The sequence below is a fragment of the Eretmochelys imbricata genome, unplaced genomic scaffold (genome assembly GCF_965152235.1).
Source record: "Eretmochelys imbricata isolate rEreImb1 unplaced genomic scaffold, rEreImb1.hap1 Scaffold_35, whole genome shotgun sequence".
Lineage (NCBI taxonomy): Eukaryota > Metazoa > Chordata > Testudines > Cheloniidae > Eretmochelys > Eretmochelys imbricata.
Genome location: NW_027554347.1, coordinates 48732 through 73842, shown reverse-complemented (window position 1 = coordinate 73842; position 25111 = coordinate 48732). Strand labels below are relative to the sequence as shown.

General features: G+C 61.7%; 3 protein-coding genes across 3 annotated transcripts; 2 read left to right on the top strand and 1 right to left on the bottom strand.

Moving 5' to 3' along the window:
• Window positions 1–8152: 8152 nt before the first annotated feature.
• SLC7A8 (solute carrier family 7 member 8) lies at window positions 8153–18345 on the top strand. The gene is made up of 11 exons (XM_077806914.1): window positions 8153–8279; window positions 11833–12037; window positions 12118–12269; window positions 13654–13779; window positions 14362–14515; window positions 14855–14978; window positions 15566–15669; window positions 15868–15964; window positions 16175–16324; window positions 17807–17984; window positions 18170–18345. The coding sequence occupies exons 1-11, from the start codon at window positions 8153–8155 to the stop codon at window positions 18298–18300; spliced, it is 1548 nt and encodes a 515-aa protein (XP_077663040.1). The 3' UTR covers window positions 18301–18345.
• A 1864-nt stretch (window positions 18346–20209) lies between these two features.
• Window positions 20210–21943, top strand: CEBPE (CCAAT enhancer binding protein epsilon). The gene is made up of 2 exons (XM_077806915.1): window positions 20210–20947; window positions 21611–21943. Exons 1-2 carry the CDS (start codon window positions 20567–20569, stop codon window positions 21914–21916), a joined length of 687 nt encoding a protein of 228 aa, XP_077663041.1. The 5' UTR covers window positions 20210–20566; the 3' UTR covers window positions 21917–21943.
• A 1370-nt stretch (window positions 21944–23313) lies between these two features.
• CUNH14orf119 (chromosome unknown C14orf119 homolog) lies at window positions 23314–25036 on the bottom strand. The gene is made up of 2 exons (XM_077806907.1): window positions 24739–25036; window positions 23314–24344 (listed from the first exon to the last, which is right to left on the bottom strand). Exon 2 carries the CDS (start codon window positions 24342–24344, stop codon window positions 23991–23993), a length of 354 nt encoding a protein of 117 aa, XP_077663033.1. The 5' UTR covers window positions 24739–25036; the 3' UTR covers window positions 23314–23990.
• Window positions 25037–25111: the final 75 nt, after the last annotated feature.

The following is a 25111-nucleotide window of genomic DNA, read 5'->3' as shown; positions in this document are numbered from 1 at the left end:
AACTATTTGTTGAGATCTGTCCCTTAGCCAGTTCTTAACATGTGCACCGTTGACATTGGATCCCTGCCCGTTCTTTAATCAGGGTGTCAGGCGGTGCTGTGTCAAACACCTTACAAAATCCGGTCACATCTACAGTTACCTTTACCAACAAAACTTGTGATCTCCTCAGAGAAGAAGGTCAGGTGTGTTTGGCTGAGCAGTTTTCCATATAACCATGCTGACTGGTGTTGATTATACCTCTGTCCTTCAATTCTTCATCAACTGAGTCCCATATAGCATGTTCACACTTTAGCCCGGGATTGTTTCCTGGCCTATAGTTACCTTGGATGGAGGCTTTCCCCTCTAGGGGGTGCCGGCTCTGATCTGCCCCCTCCAATGGGGACCTCTCTGCCCCTTACCTGGGAGATGTGGGCCAGATATTTGAGGGCCGTTTCCACCGGGCTCTTGAAAAAGACCTTTTCTTGGGGTTTCATCTGTGGGCAAGAAAGAAATAGGCAAAGCAAGTACGGAGCAGCTCCCACCCGGCTTGGATCATGACACCCCCAGTGATGCAATCCAGGCAAAAGGGACTGGCATCTGAGGGGCACATCTGAATGAAGATCGAGAGAGACATATCTACAAACATATGTGCCTCAGTTTAATAAAACCTAAGGCTAGAAAGCTCTGGAGATTTTATCCCGAGCTGCACAGTCTTTTGTGATTTTTTGCTAGTTGTCAGCACCCACAGCACCGTGATTATGGGAGAGTTTCAGCTTTCATTTATACCAAAAAATCCCTATGTTTCTAGCCTTCATGACTGGGGTGGAAGGCTTGACAATGTGAATACAACTGAAGCAAAGGAAAAGAACCCCCAATTTATGATCTCATACAAGCTCATGCTTCAATCATGGTTATTCTAGGGGCTGATGCATGGTATGTTTGACTACTTGGGTCAGCGGCTCTGAAAGCTGGGACTTGAAACAAATCAACACAAGACTTGGGATTAAGATGGTGAGGCTTGCACAAATTTGCACATCTCCAATTTTGGGTTGAAGTCTTTCAATTAAGAATGGAAGAGCCTTTCAAAGCTCAACCATCAGATATGGGCTATTTTGGTAGGGCACCTTCAAGCCACATATGCTGCACTGTGGACCTGCATCCCAGAGTCCTTTGCACTGCTTTCAGGCTTCCTGGGGGATTTTCAGGGAGGACCGTGGACACCTGAAGTGGTCAGAGGCCATACACCAGGATCCTCCTGGAGCTTTTGAGCCAACATGAACAGATCATTTTGGGGACCTGAAACAACCAAAGCAAAATTGTTCAGGGCTAAAACTCCGAAAGAGCCTTATGCTAAATTGAAATCACAACTGGGTAAAGACCATATCTCTAGTTAAACCAGCATCACCCTGCATATGTAGACGAGAGAAGGAAGGGAGAATGGTGGAAAAGGAGGAGAGCAACTCACATTATTGGCAAGACACAGATATTTGCAGGTCACTCCACAAATGGGGCATTTCTCTGCAAGGGTTGAAACAAGTGATTATTATTATTATTTTATTTTATTGTGGTTGCAAGTTCTGTACAGAATGATTTAACTAAGCCAGGGAGTTGAAGTGGTACAGTTTGTGTGTGCAGGCAAGGCACTCTGTTACTATTCCCCTCCCTTGTTTTCTAGTGAAACAGAGAGTGTGAAAGTGAGAGAAAATGCAGGAAAAAAACATTTTTGCTTCCTTTTTACTTTATTTTTTCCACTGGAAAAAGCTGATTTTTTAAAAAAGGTACTTTCTCTCGCTTTTTAACATTTTTAAAGCTATTTTTGCACTTTTCCTGTGGGAGAAAAATGTGTGAAATGTGGGGAAGAACTCGCTTTTTACTTTCCCCCCCGGAAAAGAGGGTGGAAAAGAGATTTTCTATCATCTCCCCCACCCCATTCCCCCATATTTTTTGAGTTGGGGGAAATAGTGCAACTCTGACCAACTATTTTCCCTATTTTCTATTATTTTCACAATTTTTCCAGTCAGAAAAAGTTAGTGAGGGTGCAAATATGGGTTTCCCTCCTCACTTTCTTTAACTTTATAGTTTGAACATTCCCCCTCCTTTTTCCAATGGGTCAAGGGTGGGCAAAGTTAAAAAACCACAGAAAACAGGAATTTTCCTGTGTTGCTAAATGACAAATGTCAGTTTCCTCTTGAACTTCATCAAAATGATTTTTTAAAAGAAAAAATTAATCTTCAAGGCGGAAAATTTTGAGAAAAATGCAATGGTTGAAAATCTCTTCTCAAAACGAACCAACAATGATTTTTGGGGGGAGGGAAAATTTTTCAGAGAAATTTCGTTTTTGAAGGAAACATTTTTCAGGGGGCTCCAATGATGGCCCACTATGTGCATGGTCCCAGAGGCTTCTGGAGGGGGCCGGACCCCATTCCCTGCCCCTCAGAACCCAGGGGGCAAAGCACGGAGCATGCCCTGAACCTCACCTGCAGCAAAGCATTTCCTGCAGAAGAGGTGTCCACAGCTGGTGATGCAGAAGTCAGCACCATCTTGGCAGAAGCACTGGTTGCAATGGAACCAATCCATGCTGTGCGGGACATGGACAAGGAGGAGTTAGCTCTGGCCGGCCTGCACTGGAAGGGAGGGATAAATGGGGGTAGGTGGATAGATCCAGGGACAGATGGATGGAGAAGGATGGAGACATGGATGGATAATGGGATGGGTGAGTGTGTGTGAGGATGGAGGGAGGGATGAGGGAGGGTTGTGTGGATGAATGGGTGTGTATGGGGATGGATTGATCGAAGGCAGAGTGCGGGGGAAGCTAGAGGGATGGATGGTGTGCGGGGGATGGATGGGTGGAAGGGTATGTATGGTGATGGCTGGATAAAAGTGATCAAGTTCCTTATTAATGAAACAAATATGTATGATTAATTAACTTTTTAATATTGATTTTTATTTCTTAACACTTTGATGGTAGTCTATTGACTGAAATGTTATTTACTTTATTAGCTATTAAATATTTATTATTAATTATGTATAACCACTTAACTATAAAATATTGTTAACAAATAGTGTTAATTATTTGCTAATTGACCATTGATTTTTATCAATAACTGATGTAAAATATTTAGGGCAGTTCTCTGGCCTCTGTCATCCAGGAGCTCAGATGGAATGGTCCATTCTGGCTTTATAATCTATGAATCTCTATTCTGATATGGTTTCTTTAGTTATCATCAGTCATTAGTGGCCATTCATCCTTTGTGGATTATTTTTGGGCTTGGAAGGATCAGATTTTTATTGCCAACATTAGTAAACATTGATTTCGCTGCAGACACACAAAACTTTTCCATCAATAATAATTGAAAGTTATAGCCACTACTTCAGAAATGATTGGAGTTGGATTTCTGACTATTGACTGTGTATGTTTTGTCATGTGACCGTTTGTGTTTATCAGTTATAAAGCTTTAACTTTTTGAATTTCAGTGTCTACCATCATTAAATAATTACTGTCTGACACCCACCCATTATCGATCCCGCTCTAATTTCCCACAATGGTGAAAATTTAAATAAGTAAAACTAGAAAAAAAATACTTTTAACTCTTTTTTCTGCACAATTTAAATCAAGAAAAAATGGCTAAGCACTGATGTGATCCATCAAAATTATAACAAAATAAAAATTGAATTCTGCCAATAATCATTAATAATCTGTGAATCTGTATTCTGGGCAGTGGTTCTTTTGTTATAAGTGGCCGTTTTTCTTTTGTGTATTATTCTATTATGTCTTGTGGGTTATTTATGAATAGCATCATGTATTTAATTAGGCCTGTTTTATGGGTTATTTCTTTACAACAAAATATTGTGGATATTTACTAGTTATTTCAGATTGTTCACTAATTGTCTGGCTCTTGGTTGCCTTTTGATTGATTATTTATCTGTTACCATGGGCCTTTGAGGCAGTATTTAATATTTATGAGTCCTTTAATCATGGCCTGTCATCAATTTGCTAATTATTCAGAACAAGCTAATTATGGGCTCCATGTTAATTATGGGTTTTTTCGGCATGTTGGCTTTTGAATGACTGTTTCCTGAGTATGGTGTATTGATTATATTGGAGGTTATTAATTGTAGCCCCTTTATTAATGAGGGATTATTGGTTATTTAATTAACTGGGCTATGTATGAATGATGTTAATTAGGGGTGATTGGCTCTCGTTATTGATGTTAATTAGGGGGGATGTTAATTAATACTTTTTTGATAGTAATGCCAGTGATATTAATGATCGTTATTGATATGAATGACATTCCCGCAGGGTGATTGGCTACCGTGAGGCTATCCTTAACATATTAATTACCCTGCGGGGATCAGTTGGGTGTTAGGCGCCATGGGCGACTGGGGGGTCAATATTAGTCTTTATTAACGCATTAATTACCTGTGTTAATTAGCTGTGCCCAGGCTATTATTGGCAAAGGCTTAATGACTGGGATTTCTAATTAGATGCTGGGGGAATGGGGCTGCTGGGACAGAGCCAAGAGGTTAATTAGCTCGGGGAGGGGTTAATGGGGTGGTGGCCATGGCCAGGTTATTGCCATGAGTTATCGTCCCTCGGGGAGAAGGGTTTAATTCATTAGCTGGGCATGGCTACTTAGGGGGAGCTAATTAGCAGGCTGTGACGTAGGGAGGAAGCACTGAGGGGGGATTACTATCCCCTCCCCCCCCGACTCAAACAGAACCGCCCCTCCCTCCAGCCGCCCAACGGTCACCTCAGGGCACGAGGCGGGGAGCGACCGTTGGAACGGGCGGGAAAGCGGAGGGAGTCGCAACGGCCGCGGCGCGAGGCCAGGGGGCGGGGCTGGGGAGGGGGAGGAGGGAGCAGTGGAGCGGGGGTTGGGAGGGGGCTGGAGGAGGGAGGGAGTAGGGGGAATGGAGGAGGGGAGTAGGGAGGAGTGGGGGGTTGGGGAGGACGGGAGGAGGGAGTAGAGAGGGAGTGGGGAGGGCTGGAGGAGGGAGGGAGGCGGGAGTAGAGTGGGATGGGTTGGGGAAAGGCGGGAGGGGGGAGTAGAGAGGGAGTGGGTGGGTTGGGGGAGGGCTTGAGGAGCGAGGGAGTAGGGGGGGTTGGGGGAAGGGGAGTAGGGAGGAGTGGGGGGTTGGGGGGGAGGGAGGGAGGAGGGAGTAGAGAGAGGGGAGGAGGGAGGGAGTGGGGGGTCTGGAGGGCTGGAGGAGGGAGGCAATGGGGGGTGGGAGGGGCCACAAGTCCCACTAGAGCTGCCCTGCGAGGCTGGGCCATGGTGGGGCACTGCCACCGGGGGGCAGGGCAGGCTCAGCCTTGACTCAGGCTGTGGGGGTCTGTGTGTGCTGCGGGTGGGGGCTGAGAACAGCTTCTAGCCTCTCCCCCACCCCCACTCCCACAGCAGGATCCCCTCCCCTTGGGTCTCTGCATCCTGTACCCCCTCCCCAATTCCTGCCCCCCCCTGGGGCTGGGGGTGCCCCCAGGATGGGGAGGGGCCCTAGGCCCAGGTGCTGGGAGCTCCTGAGGGTGAGGGGACAGTGGCTCTCTCCCCCTCCCTTTTCTCAACTCTGCTCTTGGGGAACCAGCCGGTGGCCCCCTGACTCCACAGTCAGAGTGTGCGTGACCAGGGCGCACGGTGACCCCCGGCCTCCATCCACCTCTGGGATCCATCCATCCACCCGCCCACCCCCCGCCATACCTTTCTTCCCCTCACCCCCACTTCCCCGGCTCAGCACATTGCCCCGCTGGCAGGGGAAAGTCTGGGCCTGGCCCCATTATCAGCGTCTCCCAAGGCCAAGTGGGGGCAAAGGTTGGGCTGGAAGGAGGGATGGCAGTGGTGGAGGCACGGGGTGGGGGATGGGCAGGCAAGAAGTTCCTCCTCCAGCCCTGGGCTGGATGGGATGGGTGGTTAGCGGGGGTGGGGTGGAGGGGGTGTTGGCCTGGGGGATGGGGCAGATGGGCCCAGATCCTGTCCCCCACACAGGGGGGTAGAGGAAGAGGAGAGCTCCCTGGGGAGGGAAGGATGCATGGATTGATGGAGGGGTGGGGGGGGCAAATGGATGGTTATGTTGATGCAATTACTCTGTGGAACTCCCTGCCACATGTGGAGCAAGGTTTCCTAGAGAGGGGCCAGCCTAGGCCTCCCGATCCAGGGAGGGGTTGACCCCAACTCCCAGGGCTGGGGAAGCCGCGCTGGGGCCTCTAGGGGGTTGTGCTTCTCCTTGGGGGGCACCTGGGCTAGATGGGGAGAGAGAAAGAAAGAGGGAGATGGCAAAGGGAAAGAAAGAAAGAGGGAGGTAGGTAGGTGGAGGAACAGAAAGAGAAAGAAATAAGATGAAGTGATGACAGGAAGAAGACAAATTGAAGTGAAAGAACAAGAAGAAGAAAGGTGGACTGCGGAAGAGAGGAAGCGATAAAAGGAGAAAGAAAAGAACCAGAGGGAGAAGCGGAGTGATGGAAAGGAGAAAAGAACCAGAGGGAGAAGCGGAGTGATGGAAAGGAGAAAAGAACCAGAGGGAGAAGCGGAGTGATGGAAAGGAGAAAAGAACCAGACGGAGAAGCGGAGTGATGGAAAGGAGAAAAGAACCAGAGGGAGAAGCGGAGTGATGGAAAGGAGAAAAGAACCAGAGGGAGAAGCGGAGTGATGGAAAGGAGAAAAGAACCAGAGGGAGAAGCGGAGTGATGGAAAGGAGAAAAGAACCAGACGGAGAAGCGGAGTGATGGAAAGGAGAAAAGAACCAGACGGAGAAGCGGAGTGATGGAAAGGAGAAAAGAACCAGACGGAGAAGCGGAGTGATGGAAAGGAAAAGAGGGAGTGAGGAGGAACTCAAAGAGGGATGTAGCCAGCAGAAGGGAAGTGGCTCTGGGCTGGCCGAGGGAGGAGTCTGGGTCCCCCGGTGGTCGGTCGCTGGGAGCCGGGGCTCCAGCCCCATGTGAGAACGAGGGAGTGAGCCAGAGAGACGGACGGAGAGGAACACACTGCCGGGGAGCAGAAACCCCCTGGCAGAAGGAGAACTCCGCGCTGGAAGGAGGGAGCGAGAAAGTCCTCGAGGGAGGAGTGCCGGGCAAGAGAGCCTTGTATAACCTCTGGGCGAGCGAGTGAGAGGTGCAGAGGGAGAACTGGGCGCCAGAAAAGGGGAGCAAGAAAAGCCCCCGGGGAGGAAAGAAGTCCCAGAGAATTCCCAGCTGGAAGGCGAATATCCCCGGGCTGGCGAGCCCCTTGTAACTGGAGCAAGGGAAGGAAGCGGGCGGCGAGAAGGAGGAAGCCGAGCGAGATCAAACCGGTCTTGGGTTTCCACGCTGCGCGCTCTCCCCTCCTCCGCCGGGGATAGGACGGAAGAGGGGAACGAGTAAACAAGGAGGGACAAGTGCTGAGATTTCGCGAGCAGGGGGCCGGAGCGGCCGGTTCCAGAGACCTCGGACTGGACCGCACCAGAACCAGTTCCCGGTCCGGTTCTGGAAGGAGCCTAGTACCAGCGCCGTCAGAATCAGAGTGCCAGGTACAGAACTGGGCCAGTTCTAGGGGACAAGAGCCCAGAACTCGTGTGAGAGGGAACTGGACCTGCATGTCTGGCCCCAGAATCAGAGGCCCAGAACCAGCCTGGATCTAAGGGTACCAGATCCAGAGTGTAAAACAGAACAGTCCCATTCCAGAACCAACTGGGTTCTAGGAGATTCAGACAGAGGCAGAACCAGTCCAGTTCCAGGGACTCCAGAACCAGAGAGAGAGAACCAGCTGGGAATCCAGACCTAGACTGAGACAAAACCAACCCAGTCCCAGGGAATCGAGAACCAGCTGGGTTCTAGAGGATCTGAACCCAGAACCGGCCCAGTTCCAGGGATACCAGAACCAACTGGGTTCTAGGAGATCTGAGTCCAGAACAACAGTGACAGAACCGCCTTGGGATCGAAGCCTAGAACCAAGAAGACAGAACCAGCTGGGGACTAGGGAGCCAGATCACAGAACCAGACCAAGAGGGAAATATACAGAACCGCCCTGGTTCTAAAAGACCTGAGACCACAACCAGCAGGACAAAACTGCTCTGGTTTTAGAAGATCTGAGCCCAGAACCAGCCCAGTTTCCAGGCATACGTGTCCAATACAAGTGACTCCAGAGCGGCTCGCTCTGGATCGGTGCCCGGTGTTCCCCAGCACCATCTGGTCTGGTCCCCTACCATGGAGGAGGGTGCGCGGCGCCGGGGTGGTTCCGAGAAGGCCACAGATGGCCCAGATCAGCTGGCAGAGGGTGGCGTGGGGCTCAAGAAAGAGATCGGGCTGGTGAGCGCTTGCGGCATCATCATAGGTGAGTGGCGGGGGGTGTGGAGGGACCCCAACTCTGGTCCAGGGGGCCACTGGGGTCCCCCCCCCCGCTCTGTGTCATTCTCTCCTTCTATCTCTCCATCTCTCTTTTCCCCCTTCCTTCCCCCTTCCCCCCCTCTGCCCCCAGCCTGGCTGGCTCTATAAATAGCCTGGAACTGCCTGTCACCTTGTGGTCCTGTTATTCTGATCCGATTAGTGCTGCCAGCCTTCCCCTCACCCAGCGAGGGGGCCCCACCCCAGAGCCAGCCGCCTCTCAGCGCCGGGCAAGGGGTCCCCGTATAACCAGCCCCCGCGCCCCACCCCAGAGCCAGCCACCTCTCAGCGCCGGACGAGGAGTCCCAGTATAACTAGCCCCCATACCCTACCCCAGAGCCAGGCGCCCCAGCCTGCAGTAGCAGGGGACAGGGGGTCTGGGCTTTCCACTTCGATGGATCGGAGCCATGGACCGTGAATTCCTGGTGGCTCCATTAATCCTGCTCCAGATGGTGCTGCTCAGCAGGTGCCCGGAGACGCCAGCGCGTGGGAGGGAGGGGGGGTTGGGGGCTCAGAGACAGGCCCAGCCCCCTACTCACCCCCTGCACTGCCCCTCACTCCCGACCCACAGCCCCCTGCTAGCCCAACCCTGCTCCCTCCCAGCCCTGCCGGTGCCCCTTCCCCCCACCGGGTCAGAGTCCCTCCCCATAGCCTAGTTTATGGGGCGAAATCTAACCTGATACGTTTCAGTGTAACAGCCGTGTTAGTCTGTATTCGCAAAAAGAAAAGGAGTACTTGTGGCACCTCAGAGACTAACCAATTTATTTGAGCATAAGCTTTCAAGAGCTACAGCTCACTTCATCGGATGCATCCGATGAAGTGAGCTATAGCTCACAAAAGCTTATGCTCAGATAAATTGGTTAGTCTCTGAGGTGCCACAAGTACTCCTTTTCTTTTAACCTGATAAGATTACAGTTAAGGACTCTGCCCCACTCCTTCCCTTCCCACATTGCTCCCTTCTCCCCAGCCAGGATCCCCCCCAGTGCCCCTTCCCCTGCGACTCCTCCTAGTGGGGGGGTCCCCACAGTTCTCTGCCAGCCGAGAGGTGGGGCTGCGGGTTGGAAGTGAGGGGCACCCTCTTTGTAATGCCGCTTGAGTTGCCATGGCGATCATTAATGAAGGGCTGGTTGCTAATGAGGGGGTTAGTTCTGAGTCTAGAGCCCCCATCCCCCCACCAGGCCCTGGGCCCTCTGCCCCCCTCTCCTCTTATCTCCACTGCCCTCCCCCAGTAAAACCCCATCTCCCATTCCCCCCCAGCCTTGAACGCATCCCCCTCTCTTTGTAATGCTGTGCCCCCCCCACCAGGCATGCAGCTCCGCCACCCCCACACCTTGGCTCCCACCCACAGCCGCAGCAGTGTAATTTGCTAATGGAGCCCATGGAGCCAGGAAAGAGGGCGGCCGGGAGGTGAAAGAGAGACAGGGATGTGGCAGGGAAGGGGGGGGCGGCGGATGGCAGCTCGGCTAGAGGAGGGGATGTGGGGTGACATTTTAAATGTTATCATTAGACTCCAGAGATAACACTCCCCTGAGATGCAGGAGGCAGGTCACCCCTCTCCGAGCGACTGCCCCAGGCTCTCGGCAGACTCAGGCAGCGGCCCGGCAGGTCACCCCTCTCCGAGCGACTGCCCCAGGCTCTCGGCAGACTCAGGCAGCGGCCCGGCAGGTCACCCCTCTCCGAGCGACTGCCCCAGGCTCTCGGCAGACTCAGGCAGCGGCCCGGCAGGTCACCCCTCTCCGAGCGACTGCCCCAGGCTCTCGGCAGACTCAGGCAGCGGCCCGGCAGGTCACCCCTCTCCGAGCGACTGCCCCAGGCTCTCGGCAGACTCAGGCAGCGGCCCGGTAGGTCACCCCTCTCTGAGCGACTGCCCCAGGCTCTCGGCAGACTCAGGCAGCGGCCCGGCAGGTCACCCCTCTCCGAGCGACTGCCCCAGGCTCTCGGCAGACTCAGGCAGCGGCCCGGTAGGTCACCCCTCTCTGAGCGACTGCCCCAGGCTCTCGGCAGACTCAGGCAGCGGCTCGGCAGGTCACACTTTTCCGAGCGACTGGCCCAGGCTCTCGGCAGACTCAGGCAGCGGCCCGGCAGGTCACCCCTCTCCGAGCGACTGCCCCAGGCTCTCGGCAGACTCAGGCAGCGGCCCGGCAGGTCACCCCTCTCCGAGCGACTGCCCCAGGCTCTCGGCAGACTCAGGCAGCGGCCCGGTAGGTCACCCCTCTCTGAGCGACTGCCCCAGGCTCTCGGCAGACTCAGGCAGCGGCCCGGCAGGTCACCCCTCTCCGAGCGACTGCCCCAGGCTCTCGGCAGACTCAGGCAGCGGCCCGGTAGGTCACCCCTCTCTGAGCGACTGCCCCAGGCTCTCGGCAGACTCAGGCAGCGGCTCGGCAGGTCACACTTTTCCGAGCGACTGGCCCAGGCTCTCGGCAGACTCAGGCAGCGGCCCGGCAGGTCACCCCTCTCCGAGCGACTGCCCCAGGCTCTCGGCAGACTCAGGCAGCGGCCCGGCAGGTCACCCCTCTCCGAGCGACTGCCCCAGGCTCTCGGCAGACTCAGGCAGCGGCCCGGCAGGTCACCCCTCTCCGAGCGACTGCCCCAGGCTCTCGGCAGACTCAGGCAGCGGCCCGGCAGGTCACCCCTCTCCGAGCGACTGCCCCAGGCTCTCGGCAGACTCAGGCAGCGGCCCGGTAGGTCACCCCTCTCCGAGCGACTGCCCCAGGCTCTCGGCAGACTCAGGCAGCGGCCCGGTAGGTCACCCCTCTCCGAGCGACTGCCCCAGGCTCTCGGCAGACTCAGGCAGCGGCCCGGTAGGTCACCCCTCTCTGAGCGACTGCCCCAGGCTCTCGGCAGACTCAGGCAGCGGCCCGGCAGGTCACCCCTCTCCGAGCGACTGCCCCAGGCTCTCGGCAGACTCAGGCAGCGGCCCGGTAGGTCACCCCTCTCTGAGCGACTGCCCCAGGCTCTCGGCAGACTCAGGCAGCGGCTCGGCAGGTCACACTTTTCCGAGCGACTGGCCCAGGCTCTCGGCAGACTCAGGCAGCGGCCCGGCAGGTCACCCCTCTCCGAGCGACTGCCCCAGGCTCTCGGCAGACTCAGGCAGCGGCCCGGTAGGTCACCCCTCTCCGAGCGACTGCCCCAGGCTCTCGGCAGACTCAGGCAGCGGCCCGGCAGGTCACCCCTCTCCGAGCGACTGCCCCAGGCTCTCGGCAGACTCAGGCAGCGGCCCGGCAGGTCACCCCTCTCCGAGCGACTGCCCCAGGCTCTCGGCAGACTCAGGCAGCGGCCCGGCAGGTCACCCCTCTCCGAGCGACTGCCCCAGGCTCTCGGCAGACTCAGGCAGCGGCTCGGCAGGTCACCCCTCTCCGAGCGACTGCCCCAGGCTCTCGGCAGACTCAGGCAGCGGCTCGGCAGGTCACCCCTCTCCGAGCGACTGCCCCAGGCTCTCGGCAGACTCAGGCAAGGCAGCCCTGTCTCTAACTCCCATCCCCATCTCTTGCTTCCCCCGCCAGGTAACATCATCGGGTCGGGGATCTTCGTGTCGCCAAAGGGCGTGCTGGAGAACGCGGGCTCCGTGGGACTGGCGCTACTGGTGTGGATCATCACAGGGCTGATCACGGCTGTGGGAGCGCTGTGCTACGCCGAGCTGGGTGTCACCATCCCCAAGTCCGGCGGTGACTACGCCTACGTCAAGGACATCTTCGGGGGGCTGGCTGGGTAAGGGGGCGGGGCCCCAGGGGGCTGGCTGGGGGGCAGCCAGGCCCAGACCCCTTCTCATGCCCTGCTGTGCCCCCCAGGTTCCTGCGGCTGTGGATCGCGGTGCTGGTGATCTACCCCACCAACCAGGCCGTCATCGCCCTCACCTTCGCCAACTACGTGCTGCACCCGCTCTTCTCCACCTGCCTGGCGCCCGAGAGTGGGCTCCGCCTCCTGGCGGGGGTGTGTCTGCGTGAGTACCCCCTGCCATTCCCATTGGTGCAACCACTGGTCTAGCTGGCACCTGCAGACCGGCACCAGCTGCGCCCAGCCGAGACGGGAGTCGCTGAGTCAGTGCTGGGTCAGCAGGAAAGCATCTGCGGGCGTCTGTCTGGCCAGGACGTCTGTCTGGCCACGTGTCTTGCCACTCCCTGCGTGGGGACAGGCCAGCAAAGCTGGCGGGGGGGAAGGGCTGGGCTGGCTGGGGCTGTGGGTTGGGAGTGAGGGGCACCGGCAGGGCTGTGGGGGGAAGGGCCGGGCTAGAAGGGGGCTGCGGGTTGGGAGTGAGGGGCACCGGCAGGGCTGTGGGGGGAAGGGCTGGGCTGGCTGGGACTGCGGATCAGGAGTGAGGGGCACCCGAGGGGCACCGGCGGGATGTGGGGGAGTGTTATCTGGGGCTCGGTTTCCTGGGTGCTGAGGCCATTTGTGGGTGCTGGTGACTGCGGGGGGTGTGTGTGAATGCTGGAGCGTGTGCGGTGGGGGGTGGCGGTGGGGGGTGTGCATGGGGGGTGTTGGAGGGATGTTGGGTTGGGGAGGTGCAGGCGGGTGCTGGGGGGTACTGAGCGGCGGGTGGCTCTGGCAGGGGCTGGGCTGGGAGTTATTTACACCCTGTGACAAGAGGGGGAACCCCCCACACACTCCGCCTGTCCTGGTCTCAGGTTCCAGGTGGGGGGTGGCAGCAAGGGGAACGGGCTGTTTGGTTCTGTTGGGGCCTGGGGCCTGCCCCCTCACCCCCGCACCAGGCTGGGTCACAGACAGGAGCTGGGCACGGGACCCAGGCATCCGGGGCACTTTTGTCAGTGGGGCTCTGAGGGCGGCTGGAGCAAGGGCCAGGCGCAGGGGGCAACACTGTGTGTGTGCTGCCCCCGCCACAGCCCCCCCCACCCAGTCCCCCATTCCCAACCCCTCCCTTGCTCCCCATTACCAACTCTGCTCCATCCTGGCCCCCAGATTCCTGGCCCCCAGATTCCTGGCCCCTCCTGGCTCAGCCCCCCTATTCCCAGCCATACCCACCCTCCACCGCAGCCCCTTGTTCCCAGCCCTCCCCCAGTCCGGCCCCCTATTCCCAGCCCCCGCCTGGGGCCCACCTGCCCCAGGTCTGGCCCCCCATTCCAAGCCCCCCTCCGCCACGGCCCCTCATTCCCAGCCCTCCCCCAGCCTGCCCCCCATTTCCACCCTCCCCAGCCCAGCCCCTGGCTCAGATCCCCACAGCAGGCAGCTCTGGGTGTGGGGCTGACCCTCTGTTGCCACAACATCCCCACGCCAGGCTGGTTATCTCCCCGGTGGGGCAAGGGCAGCCTTGGGGGGGGGGGAGTGCCCCACCCTGTCCCCACCCTGAGCCCTCCCTCTGCCCCCAGTGCTGCTGACTTGGGTGAACTGTGCCAGCGTGCGCTGGGCGACGCGGGTGCAGGACGTCTTCACGGCTGGGAAGCTCCTGGCCCTGGCGCTCATCATCATCATGGGCATCGTGCAGATCTGCAAGGGTGAGACGGGGGCACTGGGACTCCTGGGCCAGCTGTGGGCAGGGCACCGGGGGGCATTGGGACGGCTGAACCAGCTGGGCACAGGGCAGGGCACCAGGAGGGCAGGGGGACAGCTGGGCGCAGGGCAGGGCACCGGGGGGCTCTGGGACTCCTGGGCCAGATGGGGGCAGGGCACTGAGGGGGGGCGGCGTTGGGACAACCGGATGACGGGGCACAGGCCAGGGCATTGGGGGGGGGGGGGCGTTGGAACAACTGGGCCGGCTGGGCACAGGGCAGGGCACTGAGGGGGAGCATTGGGATGGCTGGGCCAGATGGGGGCAGGGCAGGGCCCTGGGGGGGGGCATTGGGATGGCTGGGCCAGATTGGCGCAGGGCAGGGCATGGGGGGGCAGGGGGGTGGCTGGGTGCAGGGCAGGCCACCAGAGGGGCAGGGAAGGGCCAGGCGCAGGGTAGGGCACCGTGGGGGGGGGGCGTTGGGACAGCCGGGCTGGCTGGGCGCAGGGCAGAGCACCGGAGGGGCAGGGGGACAGCTGGGCTGGCTGGGTGCAGGGGGTACCCATGCCATGGTGCCACTCTTGCACAGGGCACTACTACTGGCTGGAGCCGCGACACGCCTTCGAGGCCTTCACGCCGGTGGACGTGGGGATGGTGGCGCTGGCCTTCCTGCAGGGCTCCTTCGCCTACGGCGGCTGGAACTTCCTCAACTACGTCACCGAGGAGCTGGTCGACCCCTACAGGTCAGTGTGGGACCCCGGTGTCCGGGCCCCCCCTGGGATCAGCACCCCTCTGGGGAACCCCAAGGTCAGCACCCAGCTGGGGAAACCCTGCATCCAGGCCCCGCCCCTGCCATTAGTGCCCAGCGGGGAATCCCTGGTGTTCGGGCCCCCCGCTGTTAGCACCCGATGGGGGAACCCCAGCATCTGGGCCCCCCACAGCTGCTGTCAGCACCTGCCTGGGGTACACCGACGTCTGGGCACTGCCGACTTCAGTCCCTCCCTTCCCTGGGGTCAAAGTGTGCCCCATTATGGAACCCCAGCATCCGGGGGTTGCACACACTCACACTGCCGCCTCCCCAGGAACCTGCCACGGGCCATCTTCATCTCCATCCCCGTGGTCACCTTCGTCTACGTCTTCGCCAACGTGGCCTACGTCACCGCCATGTCGCCCCAGGAGCTGCTGGCCTCCAACGCCGTGGCCGTGGTGAGCCCCGCCCCTGGCCTTTGCCCTGCCCACAGCCCCCCAAACCACTCCCACAGCCCCCCAACCCCGCCAACATGGCCTACGTCACTGCCATGTCGCCCCAGGAGCTGCGGGCCTCCAACACCGTGGCTGTGGTGAGCCCCGCCCCTGGCCTTTGCCCTGCTCACAGCCCCCCAAACCATTCCCACAGCCCCCCACCCCGCCAACGTGGCCAATGTCACTGCCATGTCGACCCAGGAGCTGTTGGCCTCCAACACTGTGGCCATGGTGAGCCCCGCCCCTGGCCTTTGCCCTGCCCACAGCCCCCCAAACCACTCCCACAGCTCCCTAATCCCACCAATGGAGCCTATGTCTCTGCCCTGTCACCCCAGGAGCAGCTGGTGAGCCCCTCCCACAGCCCTGAGCCCCTCCTCTAGGCCCTGACTCCACCCCTTGGCCCTGAGCTCTGCCCACAGTGCCTGACCGCACTCCCTTGGCCCTGACCCCACCCCCTGCCCTGAGCCCCTCCCCTTGGCCCTGTCTCCGCCCTTTGGCCCTGCCCCTGCACTGAGCTCTCCCCCGATCTCCTCCACTCTTTCCCCCCCCAGACGTTCGGGGAGAAGCTGCTGGGTGTCATGGCCTGGATCATGCCCATCTCCGTGGCCCTGTCCACCTTTGGGGGTGTCAACGGCTCCCTCTTCACCTCCTCCCGGTGAGTGACCCCGCCCCCCCACAGGCCCTGCCCTGGGGGTGGGGGGAGGGGATGGAGTCTCCTCTCCCATCTCAGATCCCAATTTCTGCAGCCTGACGTTCACCCTGAACCCTACTGATGGCACCGAGAGCCAGGTCTGTTGGGCCCGGAGCTCCCGCATTCTACCCCCCACTCTTACATCTCCCCTCCCCCCCACAGGCTGTTCTTCGCAGGAGCCCGTGAGGGCCACCTCCCCAGCCTGCTGGCCATGATCCACATGCGGCGCTGCACCCCCATCCCTGCCCTCCTCTTCACTGTGAGTCACCTGGGCCTGCTGAGGGCGGGGTCACTGGGGCGGGGGTGGAGTTTGGGGAATGGGGGCAGAGTCTCTGGATCAGGGAGCATGGCTTGCGGAATGGGTGCAGGGTCTCTAGGACAGGGGTGGGGCTTGCAGCATGGTGGTGGGTGGGGTCTCATATGGGGCGGGATCCGGCATGACCCCGCCCCATAGTCCCCCTCCCTACAGTGCCTGTCTACGCTGCTGATGCTGGTGACGAGCGACATTTACACCCTGATCAACTATGTGGGGTTCATCAACTACCTGTTCTATGGGGTGACCGTGGCTGGGCAGATCGTGCTGCGCTGGCGCCAGCCCCACATGGCCCGGCCCATCAAGGTGAGCCCACCCCCTGCCCCACATGGCCCGGCCCATCAAGGTGAGCCCACCCCCTGCCCTGCCCCCATTCCCAGCCCCCAGCCCCACGTGGCCCGGCCCATCAAGGTGAGCCCACCCCCTGCCCCACATGGCCCGGCCCATCAAAGTGAGCCCACCCCTTGCCCTGCCCCCATTCCCCACCCCCAGCCCCACGTGGCCCGGCCCATCAAGGTGAGCCCACCCCCTGCCCTGCCCCCATTCCCCGCCCCCAGCCCCACGTGGCCCAGCCCATCAAGGTGAGCCCACCCCCTGCCCTGCCCCCATTCCCCACCCCCAACCACACATGGCCTGGCCCATCAAGGTGAGCCCACCCCCTGCCCTGCCCTGCCCCCATTCCCTGCCCCCAACCCCACATGGCCCGGCCCATCAAGGTGAGCCCACCCCCTGCCCTGCCCCCATTCCCCGCCTCCAGCCCCACATGGCCCGGCCCACCAAGGTGAGCCCACCCCCTGCCCCACATGGCCCGGCCCATCAAGGTGAGCCCACCCCCTGCCCTGCCCCCATTCCCCGCCTCCAGCCCCACATGGCCCGGCCCATCAAGGTGAGCCCACCCCCTGCCCCACATGGCCCGGCCCATCAAGGTGAGCCCACCCCCTGCCCTGCCCCCATTCCCCGCCTCCAGCCCCACATGGCCCGGCCCATCAAGGTGAGCCCACCCCCTGTCCCACATGGCCTGGCCCATCAAGGTGACCCCACCCCCTGCCCTGCCCCCATTCCCCGCCCCCAAGCACACATGGCCCGGCCCATCAAGGTGAGCCCACCTCCTGCACCCATTCCCCGCCCCCTGCCCCACATGGCCCGGCCCATCAAGGTGAGCCCACCCCCTGCCCCACATGGCCTGGCCCATCAAGGAGAGCCCACCCCCTGCCCTGCCCCCATTCCCCGTCCCCAACCACACATGGCCCGGCCCATCAAGGTGAGCCCACCCCTTGCCCCGCCCCCATTCCCCGCCCCCAACCACACATGGCCCGGCCCATCAAGGTGAGCCCGCCCCCTGCCCCCATTCCCCACCCCAGCCCCACATGGCCCGGCCCATCAAGGTGAGCCCGTCTCCTGCCCCCATTCCCTGCCCCTGCCTCACCCCCTGCCCCCGTTCCCCATCCCCATTCCCACATGGCTCGGCCCATCAAGGTGAGCTCGCCCCCTGCCCTATTCCCCCCCCGCCCCTGGCCCCACAGGGCCAGGCCCATCAAGGTGAGCCCCTCCCCTTCCCTGTGTGCCCTGCCCCCAGGGCTTGCCTCCTGCCCCACATGCCCCACCCCCTGCCCTGCCCCAACAAGGTGAGCCCCACCCTCCCCCTGATGTCCCCCAACCCTGCCCCATTTGCCCCACGTGCTGAACCGCACCAAGGTGAGCCCCACCCTGCATATCCTGCCCAGCGTATGAAGGTGAGCCCTGCCCCCTGTATGCCTCGACCCCAGCTGAGCCCCGTGTCCCCCCCAGGTCAGCCTGTTCTTCCCCGTCGTCTACCTGCTCTTCTGGGCCTTCCTGCTGGTCTTCAGCCTGTGGTCGGAGCCAGTGGTGTGCGGCGTGGGGCTGGCCATCATGCTGAGCGGGGTGCCCGTCTATGGGCTGGGCGTGGCCTGGCACCGCAAGCCACCCGCCGTCTACACCTGCCTGGGTGAGTGGGGGAAAGGGGGCGCAGCCGGCTGTGCAAGGGACGGGGGTTTGGAGGCAGCCGGCCTGGGAGCGGGGGAAAGGGGGCACAGCTGGGGTGCAGCCGAGCGGGGGAAGGGGAGCAGCTGGCCAGGGGGCGGAGGAAGGGCCCGTGCCCCCCTGCTCTCTAACCCCCCCGTCTCCCTCCAGCGGCAGTGACGCGGGTGGCCCAGAAGCTGTGTGGGGTGGTGTACCCTGAGATGGAGCCCCCCAACCCTGACCGCACCGAGCAGCTGGAACCCATGTGCAACATCGGGGACCCCAACCAGCCCCACGACTGAGCCCCCACCCTGCCATGGACTGCACCCCACAACGCCTGCCCCTGCCAACGGCCCACTCCCCACGGCCCCCGCCCCGCTCTCCACGGCTCCCCACGGCCCCTGCCCCGCTCCCCACAGCACCCCCTGCTGCCAGAGGTGGGAGCTCCATCACTCACAGATGCCTTAACCCTGTTCTCTGGCCCCCGACGTTCGGGCCCCAACTTTGTGGCCTTTCGACCGTTTGTCTCTGGTTTTTGATGTAATAAATACAATGACCTCAACACTGTGGAGCCTAGCTGGGGGGCTGAGGACATTGAGGACTGGGAACCCCCATAACCGCCCCCTGCTGACACCCCGCATAATGCACCTTGCTGGTACCCCCGGGACCCTTCTTGGGCCCCTCCCAGTGCCCCCTGCTGGGACCCACAGGGACCCTGCTGAGACCCCCTTCCTGGGACCCCTTAGTGCTCCCTGTTTGCACTCCCATGGGACCCCCCCAGCACCCCCTCCTGGGACCCCCCAGTGCTCCCTGCTGGGACCCCCTGCACCCGATGCTGAGATCCCCCCTGCACCCCATGCTGAGACCCCCCAGTACCCCCTATTGGCACTCCCCTGGCACCCCACAGCATCCACTATTGAGACCCCTGTAATTCCCCCCTTTTGGAACCTACACCCATAGCCCCCCCTGCTGGGACCCCCCCCACCTAGTGCCTTCCAGCACCCCCTGCTGGGACCTACACCCCCAGCCAGTGCCCCCACTGCACCCCTTCTTAGGAGCTCCCCCACACATAGCGATCCCTGCCCCATAGTGCCCACCCTATGCCAGTAGCTCCCCCCCCCCCCCAGCCAGTGGCCTTCCCACAGCACCTGGGATGGGATTTTTCATGTAATGGTGCCACCTTGTGGCCAGTGATGGCCCTCACACCTCAGGCCTGCCCCACTGGGCTGACGGGCCCAGGGCAACTGTGTGGGGTAGAGGGTGGGAAGTCCAGGGCTAGGCTAGCAGGGGACTGTGGGTCAGGAGTGAGGGACACTGGCAGAGCTGGGGTGGGCAGGGGCTGCGGGTCAGGAGTGAGGGGCACCAGCAGGGCTGCGGGGGAGGAGGGGTGCAGGGCTGGGCTAGCAGGGGCTAGGGTGACCAGATGTCCCAATTTTATAGGGACAGTTCCGATTTTGGGGTCTTTTTCTTATATAGACTCCTATTACCCCCCCGCACCCCCTGTCCCGATTTTTCACATTTGCTGTCTGGTTACCCTAGCAGGGGCTGCGGGTCCAGAGGGAGGGGCACTGGCAGGCCTGGGGGGCCCAAGGCTGGGCTGGTGGGGGCTGCAGGTTGGGAGTGAGGGGCACCGGCAGAGCAGGGGTGCAGGGCTGGGCTAGCAGGGGCTGCGGGTCGGGAGTGAGGGGCACTGGCAGCAGGGCTGGGAGGACAGGGCTGGGCTAGCGGGGGTGGAGTCAATCAGTGGATGTGGCTTGTGGGGCATGGGGCGGGGCTGGGGGCTGTGAGAGGTGAAGTTGGGGTGTTATTTGAAAAGAGGGGGCATAGGGAGGGGTTGGTGCTACGGCCCCCAGGGCTCCCCCAGACATCTGGGGGGAGATGTCCACTGCCATCAGCCCAGCCTCCTTGGAGGGCAGGGAAGGGGGCCCCCTCTCTGGGGCTGTCGCAGGGTGGGGTCCCCTGGGGCCATCAGCAGGGGGAGCCGGGGAGCCCATCGGAAAGAGGAAGGAAAAGGGGGGCGGGGGGATGGGGGGAATGAGAGAGAGCGAGAGAGAGAGCGAAGGAGGCAGAGCTGGGAAGAGAAGCGGGGGAGCGCGGCAGAGACCTGGACGGAGAGAGGGAATGAAACAGGGCTGAGAGAAGAGAGAGAAGCTACAGGGGACTGCAGGGGGCGGGGGGGGGGGTGGATTAGACACAGACAGAGGGGAGGAAAGACAGCAGGAGAAAGGGGCCAACGGAGAGAGGGAAAAGGAGCGAATCTGAAAAAAAGGAGAGAAAGAAAATCAGCGAGAGAGGAAAACCCAAGAAAGAGACGAACAGGTGGAGAGGGGGACGAAGGAGAAAGTGACTGACGGAGAGAAAGAAACGAAGGAACGAATTGGCGTGAAAAAGAGGAAGAGAGGCAAGACCAAGCGGCAGACACAGCCTGCGAGGAAGGAAGGGACGAGAGAGAACAAGAGAGAAACAAATAAGAAAGTGACTGAGAGCAAAGAGGTTCGAGCAAGTGGCGAGTGGCGGGAGAGAGGCGAAGGAGCGAGCGAGGCGCGAGCGCAGGGAGAGAGCACAGCCATGTCGCAGGGGGGGTTCTACGATTGCGAGCGGGCCCCCCCGCGTCCCATGGCGTCAGAGCTGGGGGCACTCGGGGAGCATGAGGGCTCCATCGACCTGGCTGCCTACATTGGTGATGAGCAGCTGCTGTCGGAGCTTCTGCAGGGCCCCCCGCAGCGGGCACCGAAGAGCACCCCGTACCCGGGCTACCTGCAGGGGGAGCCCTGGGGCTACGGGGCCGCCCACAAGGGCTACGGCACCCTGGTGAAGGAGGAGCCACGGGGGGCTGAGCCCGGGCGCCGCAGTGGCTACAACCCCCTGCCCTTCCAGGTGGCGCATTGTGGGCAAACGGCCATCAGCCTGCCCCCAGGGGGCGCCGGCCCGGCCCTGCGCACACTCAAGGTAAGGTGCCCCTCACTCCCGCCCCACAGCCCCCCACATCCCCCAGTGCCCCTCACTCCCAACCCGCAGCCCCCAGCGCCATTCCACTCCCCTCCCGCAGCCCCCCCCACCCCTCCGGTGCCCCACACTCCCGACCCGCAGATCCCCTGGTGTCTCCCTGCTTCGCCCCCCCAGCACCCATCCTCTCTCCACCTGCAGCCCCCCACACTCCCTGGTGCCCCTCACTCCCGGCCCGCAGCCCCCAGCGCCATTCCGTGCCCCACACTCCCGACCCACAAATCCCCTGGCATCTCCCTGCTTCACACCCGCAGCCCCCCCAGCACTCACCCTCTCTTCACCTGCAGCCCCCCACACTCCCCGGTGCCCCTCACTCCCGGCCCGCAGCGCCATTTCGCTCCCCTCCTGCAGCCCCCACCCCCAACCCGCAGATCCCCGGCGTCTCCCTGCTTCACACCCACAGCCCCCCCCCAGCACCCACCCTCTCTCCACCTGCAGCCCCCTACACCCCCCGGTGCCCCTCACTCCCAACCTGCAGTCCGCCACAGTGCCCTTCACTCCTGACCTTCAGCCCCCTGCTAGCCCAGGCCTGGGCTCCCTCCCAAAAGCTCTGCTGGTGCCCCTCGCTCCTGCCCCACAGCCCCAGCTGGCCGTTTCTCTCCACAGGGCCCCCCCTGCAGCCCGCTGCTGGCCTCGCCGGGCCCGGGGAAGGGGAAGAAGGCGGTGAACAAGGACAGCCTGGAGTACCGGCTGCGCCGGGAACGGAACAACATCGCCGTGCGCAAGAGCCGGGACAAGGCCAAGCGGCGGGTGCTGGAGACGCAGCAGCGGGTGCTGGAGCTGGCGGCGGAGAACGAGCGGCTGCAGAGCCGGGTGGCGCAGCTGAGCCAGGAGCTCGACACCCTCCGGGCCCTTTTCCGCCAGGTGCCCGAGGCCGCCGTGCTGGGCAAGGGGCTGGGGGCCTGCAGCTGAGCCGGCCAATAAACCTGCTTACACCTCCAGGCCTGGTGATCTGTGGGGGGTGAGGTGGGGGGGCCGGTCGCGGCTCCCCGGGGTCACTGTCCCAGTGATCCGTGGGGGCAGGGCCGGGGGGGCCAATGGCTGGTCCCCGGGGTCACTGGCCCGGTGATCCGGCGGGGCTGGGACACCAATTGCTGGTCCCCGGGGTCACTGGCCCGGTGATCTGTGGGGGCCAATCGCTGGTCCCCAGGGTCACTGTCCTGGTGATCTGTGGGTGGCAAGGGGGAGCCAATTGCTGGCCCCCAGGGTCCCTGTGATCTGGGGGGAGGCAGGGGGCAGTGATCCCTGGCCCCCCAGGTCACCGTCACAGGATGTCCTGCCCATTTCAGAAGCCCAGCACCCCATGATCATTAGATGGCCCCCTCCCCAGGGAAGGATGTGGGGCCGCAGGGGGCAGGCAGGAATCGGATGAACCAAGGGCTGCAACCCCCCATTTGGAAGAAACACTGGGCTGCGGGGTGTTGTGGGAAACTGAGGCAGAGGCGCAGCTAGACCAGAAGCAGGGCAGCAACCCTGGTCCAGCCACAAAGGGGGGGAGGTCACCTGTATTAGGGGGCACAGAGTGGGGGGGGCTGAGCAGTGGACCCTTGCAGCTTGGGGGATCCCAGTCAGGCTGGCTCACTGCCCCCCAGCCACCGCCCAGACTGCTCAGGGCTTGCCCAGATCCCATCCCAGGCTCTCTCTGCTGGCCTGGGAGCGATGGGGGACCCGTGGGGCACTGGCCTGGACGCCTGGGTCCTTGGCTGTGGCCTGTCTCCCCTCCCCCGGCCGCAGGCGTTGTGCAAGGCCGGTTGGTTCAGCCCGTGGTTGGTGTCTCAACCTCCGGACCTGCCTGGGGGGCGGGACAGAGACACTGTCTCTTCCCCCCCCCCCCCCGGAAGCGGAGCATCCCCCCCTGCCCTCCCCAGCGTGGGCCAAGGCCCTCCCTGCCCCCCCCCCCGGGGCAGGGAGATTGCACTGAATTGTGAAACAGGCCGTTACCCCCGCAGCCCCCCCGGGCGTTTCCATGGGGCCGGTTTGCGAAACTCCAGGTCTCGGTCTCGCCACCCACAAGGTGGAGCTGAGAGATCCCCTCCCCTACTCCCTGTGCACCCCCCTCTCCCGCCCCTTGTGCGCCTTCCCCTGCCACCTGTGTGCCCCCCCGCTGCACCCCCCCACCCCAACAAGGGAAACCCTCCCCCTCTGCACTCCCCTCCCCCTCCATCTCTCCATCCCACTCCCAGACCCCCTCCTCTCACCCACCAGACCCCACCCCCTCCCAGAGCTGAGGAGAGAACCCAGGAGTCTGGGCGCCCAGCCCCCACCCCGTGGCAGCACTGTGAACAGACCACACGGGGACGCTGCGCTGGTACTTTCGGACCCGTTCAGTTTATAACTCAGTAACCGTCCCGCTCCCCAGGCCTCTGCCGGCTGCTCCAGGCACTCAGGACAGGCCTGTAGGTCGTACGTAAACAAGTCCCCATGAAGAAACAGCCACTAGTGTAGCCCATGCAGGGGGTGGGGCGCATAAAGTTGTGTCAGGCCTATGTCAGCAGATGCCACCGTGGTGGCTGGCATGGAGTGGGTCGCCCTGGGGCCTCGGCAACCCCCGCTGGGCACCTGGCTGGCTGATGTAATTATGTGTAGGTCCTACGTAAACAGACTCACTTATTGTAGGTCCTATGACAATGGAAGTCACCTGAGGACAGTGATGTTCATCCTGAGGTAAGGCGGGGAGGGATTTGCCACAGGGTCTTTGTGCCTTCCCCACAGCTGCCAACTTCTTGTAGGTCTTACATCAACAGGCCAACTTACTGTAGGACCCACATAAACAGAAGTCCTCTTGATGAAATTGAGGCTCATCCAGCCACACTGGGGGAGGGGTTGTCACAGAGCCCCCTGCTGGTGATGCATTGCCTTATTGGTAGGTCCTACATAAACCGCTTCAGCGGAATGGAGACTGGTGAGCAGATGTGGGGGGTTTTCACCCCCCTGCACAGAACGGGAAGGGGGTCCCTGGCACGGTGCGGGGGGCAGCCCCAGCCACCTACTCCTGCCCAGCGGTGGCTGCGAGCTGGCAGTAGAAGTGGGCGGTGAAGTCCGGGTCGACCTGCTCCAGCCGGGCCAGGAAGTGGTTGCGCTCCGGCTCGCTCCAGCCCCGGAACCACTGGTCCCAGAGGCGCAGCTGGCACTGGAAGAGGGAGGGGGGCGGGGCAGGAGCCCCAGAGAGGCTCAGTGCCTCCAGCCCCTCCAGCAGGGGGCGCAGCTTGCCAGGCACAGCCTTGGCCAGCAGGTCACGCAGGAAGTGCTGGCGCTGGGGGGGTGCCCAGCCCGAGAACCAGTGCAGGACACAACGCATCTCCTGGGCCGCCCCGTGCACCGGCAGGGGGCGCCCCGCCATCTGGGGAGAGAAGGGTCAGTGCCTGGGTCAGTGCCCTGCCTTCCTGGGCACAGCCCCGCCCCGGTGCTGTTAGCCCCGCCCTCCTGGGCACAGCCCCGCCCTCCTGGGCACAGCCCCGCCCCGGTGCTGTTAGCCCCGCCCTCCTGGGCGCAGCCCCACCCCGATGCTGTTAGCCCCGCCCTCCTGGGCACAGCCCCGCCCCGGTGCTGTTAGCCCCGCCCTCCTGGGCGCAGCCCCGCCCCGGTGCTGTTACCCCTGAGCCCGGACACAGCCCCGCCCCGCCCCGCCCGGGCTAGCCCCGTCCCAGTGTTGTTAGCCCCGCCCTGGGGCAGAGAGGGGGAGGGGCGGGGCCCGAGTGGGGCAGAGCCCAGCCGGGGCAAATCTCAGTCCTCACCCAGGTCCACACCGCGATCGCCAGGCGCCTCCACGCGCAGCCCCAGGCCAAGCCTCGTTTTCACCCTGGCCCCTCCGCGCGTGGTGGGCGGAAGCATCCGAGCATTTCCGGAGCGGCCCGAGCGCACGCTTGTTTCCTTCGCCTGTCGGCGGAAATAACCGAGCGCGTTCGAACGGTTGGCGACGGCCGCATGCGCAATGACGAAACCGAGTCGGCGCCGGACGTGCTAGATGTTTTCCGAGTGAGGACGGACTCATCCAAGCACCGCTGGACCTCACTTCCGGGTCCCTCTACCCGGAAGCTCCCGAGGAGTGACGGAAAGTCCCGAAGTCCACTTCCGGGTGCGCGCCGGTACCGGCGCAGCCCGAAGTGA

Excerpts from the sequence above, each read along its gene's own strand:
- SLC7A8 (XM_077806914.1), top strand. The coding sequence starts at position 8,153 with ATGGAGGAGGGTGCGCGGCGCCGGGGTGGTTCCGAGAAGGCCACAGAT. Across the intron at positions 12,038-12,117 it reads ATCTTCGGGGGGCTGGCTGG|GTTCCTGCGGCTGTGGATCG; the intron begins GTAAGGGGGCGG and ends TGTGCCCCCCAG. Across the intron at positions 12,270-13,653 it reads CCTGGCGGGGGTGTGTCTGC|TGCTGCTGACTTGGGTGAAC; the intron begins GTGAGTACCCCC and ends CTCTGCCCCCAG.
- CEBPE (XM_077806915.1), top strand. The coding sequence starts at position 20,567 with ATGTCGCAGGGGGGGTTCTACGATTGCGAGCGGGCCCCCCCGCGTCCC. Across the intron at positions 20,948-21,610 it reads CGGCCCTGCGCACACTCAAG|GGCCCCCCCTGCAGCCCGCT; the intron begins GTAAGGTGCCCC and ends TTCTCTCCACAG.
- CUNH14orf119 (XM_077806907.1), bottom strand. The coding sequence starts at position 24,344 with ATGGCGGGGCGCCCCCTGCCGGTGCACGGGGCGGCCCAGGAGATGCGT.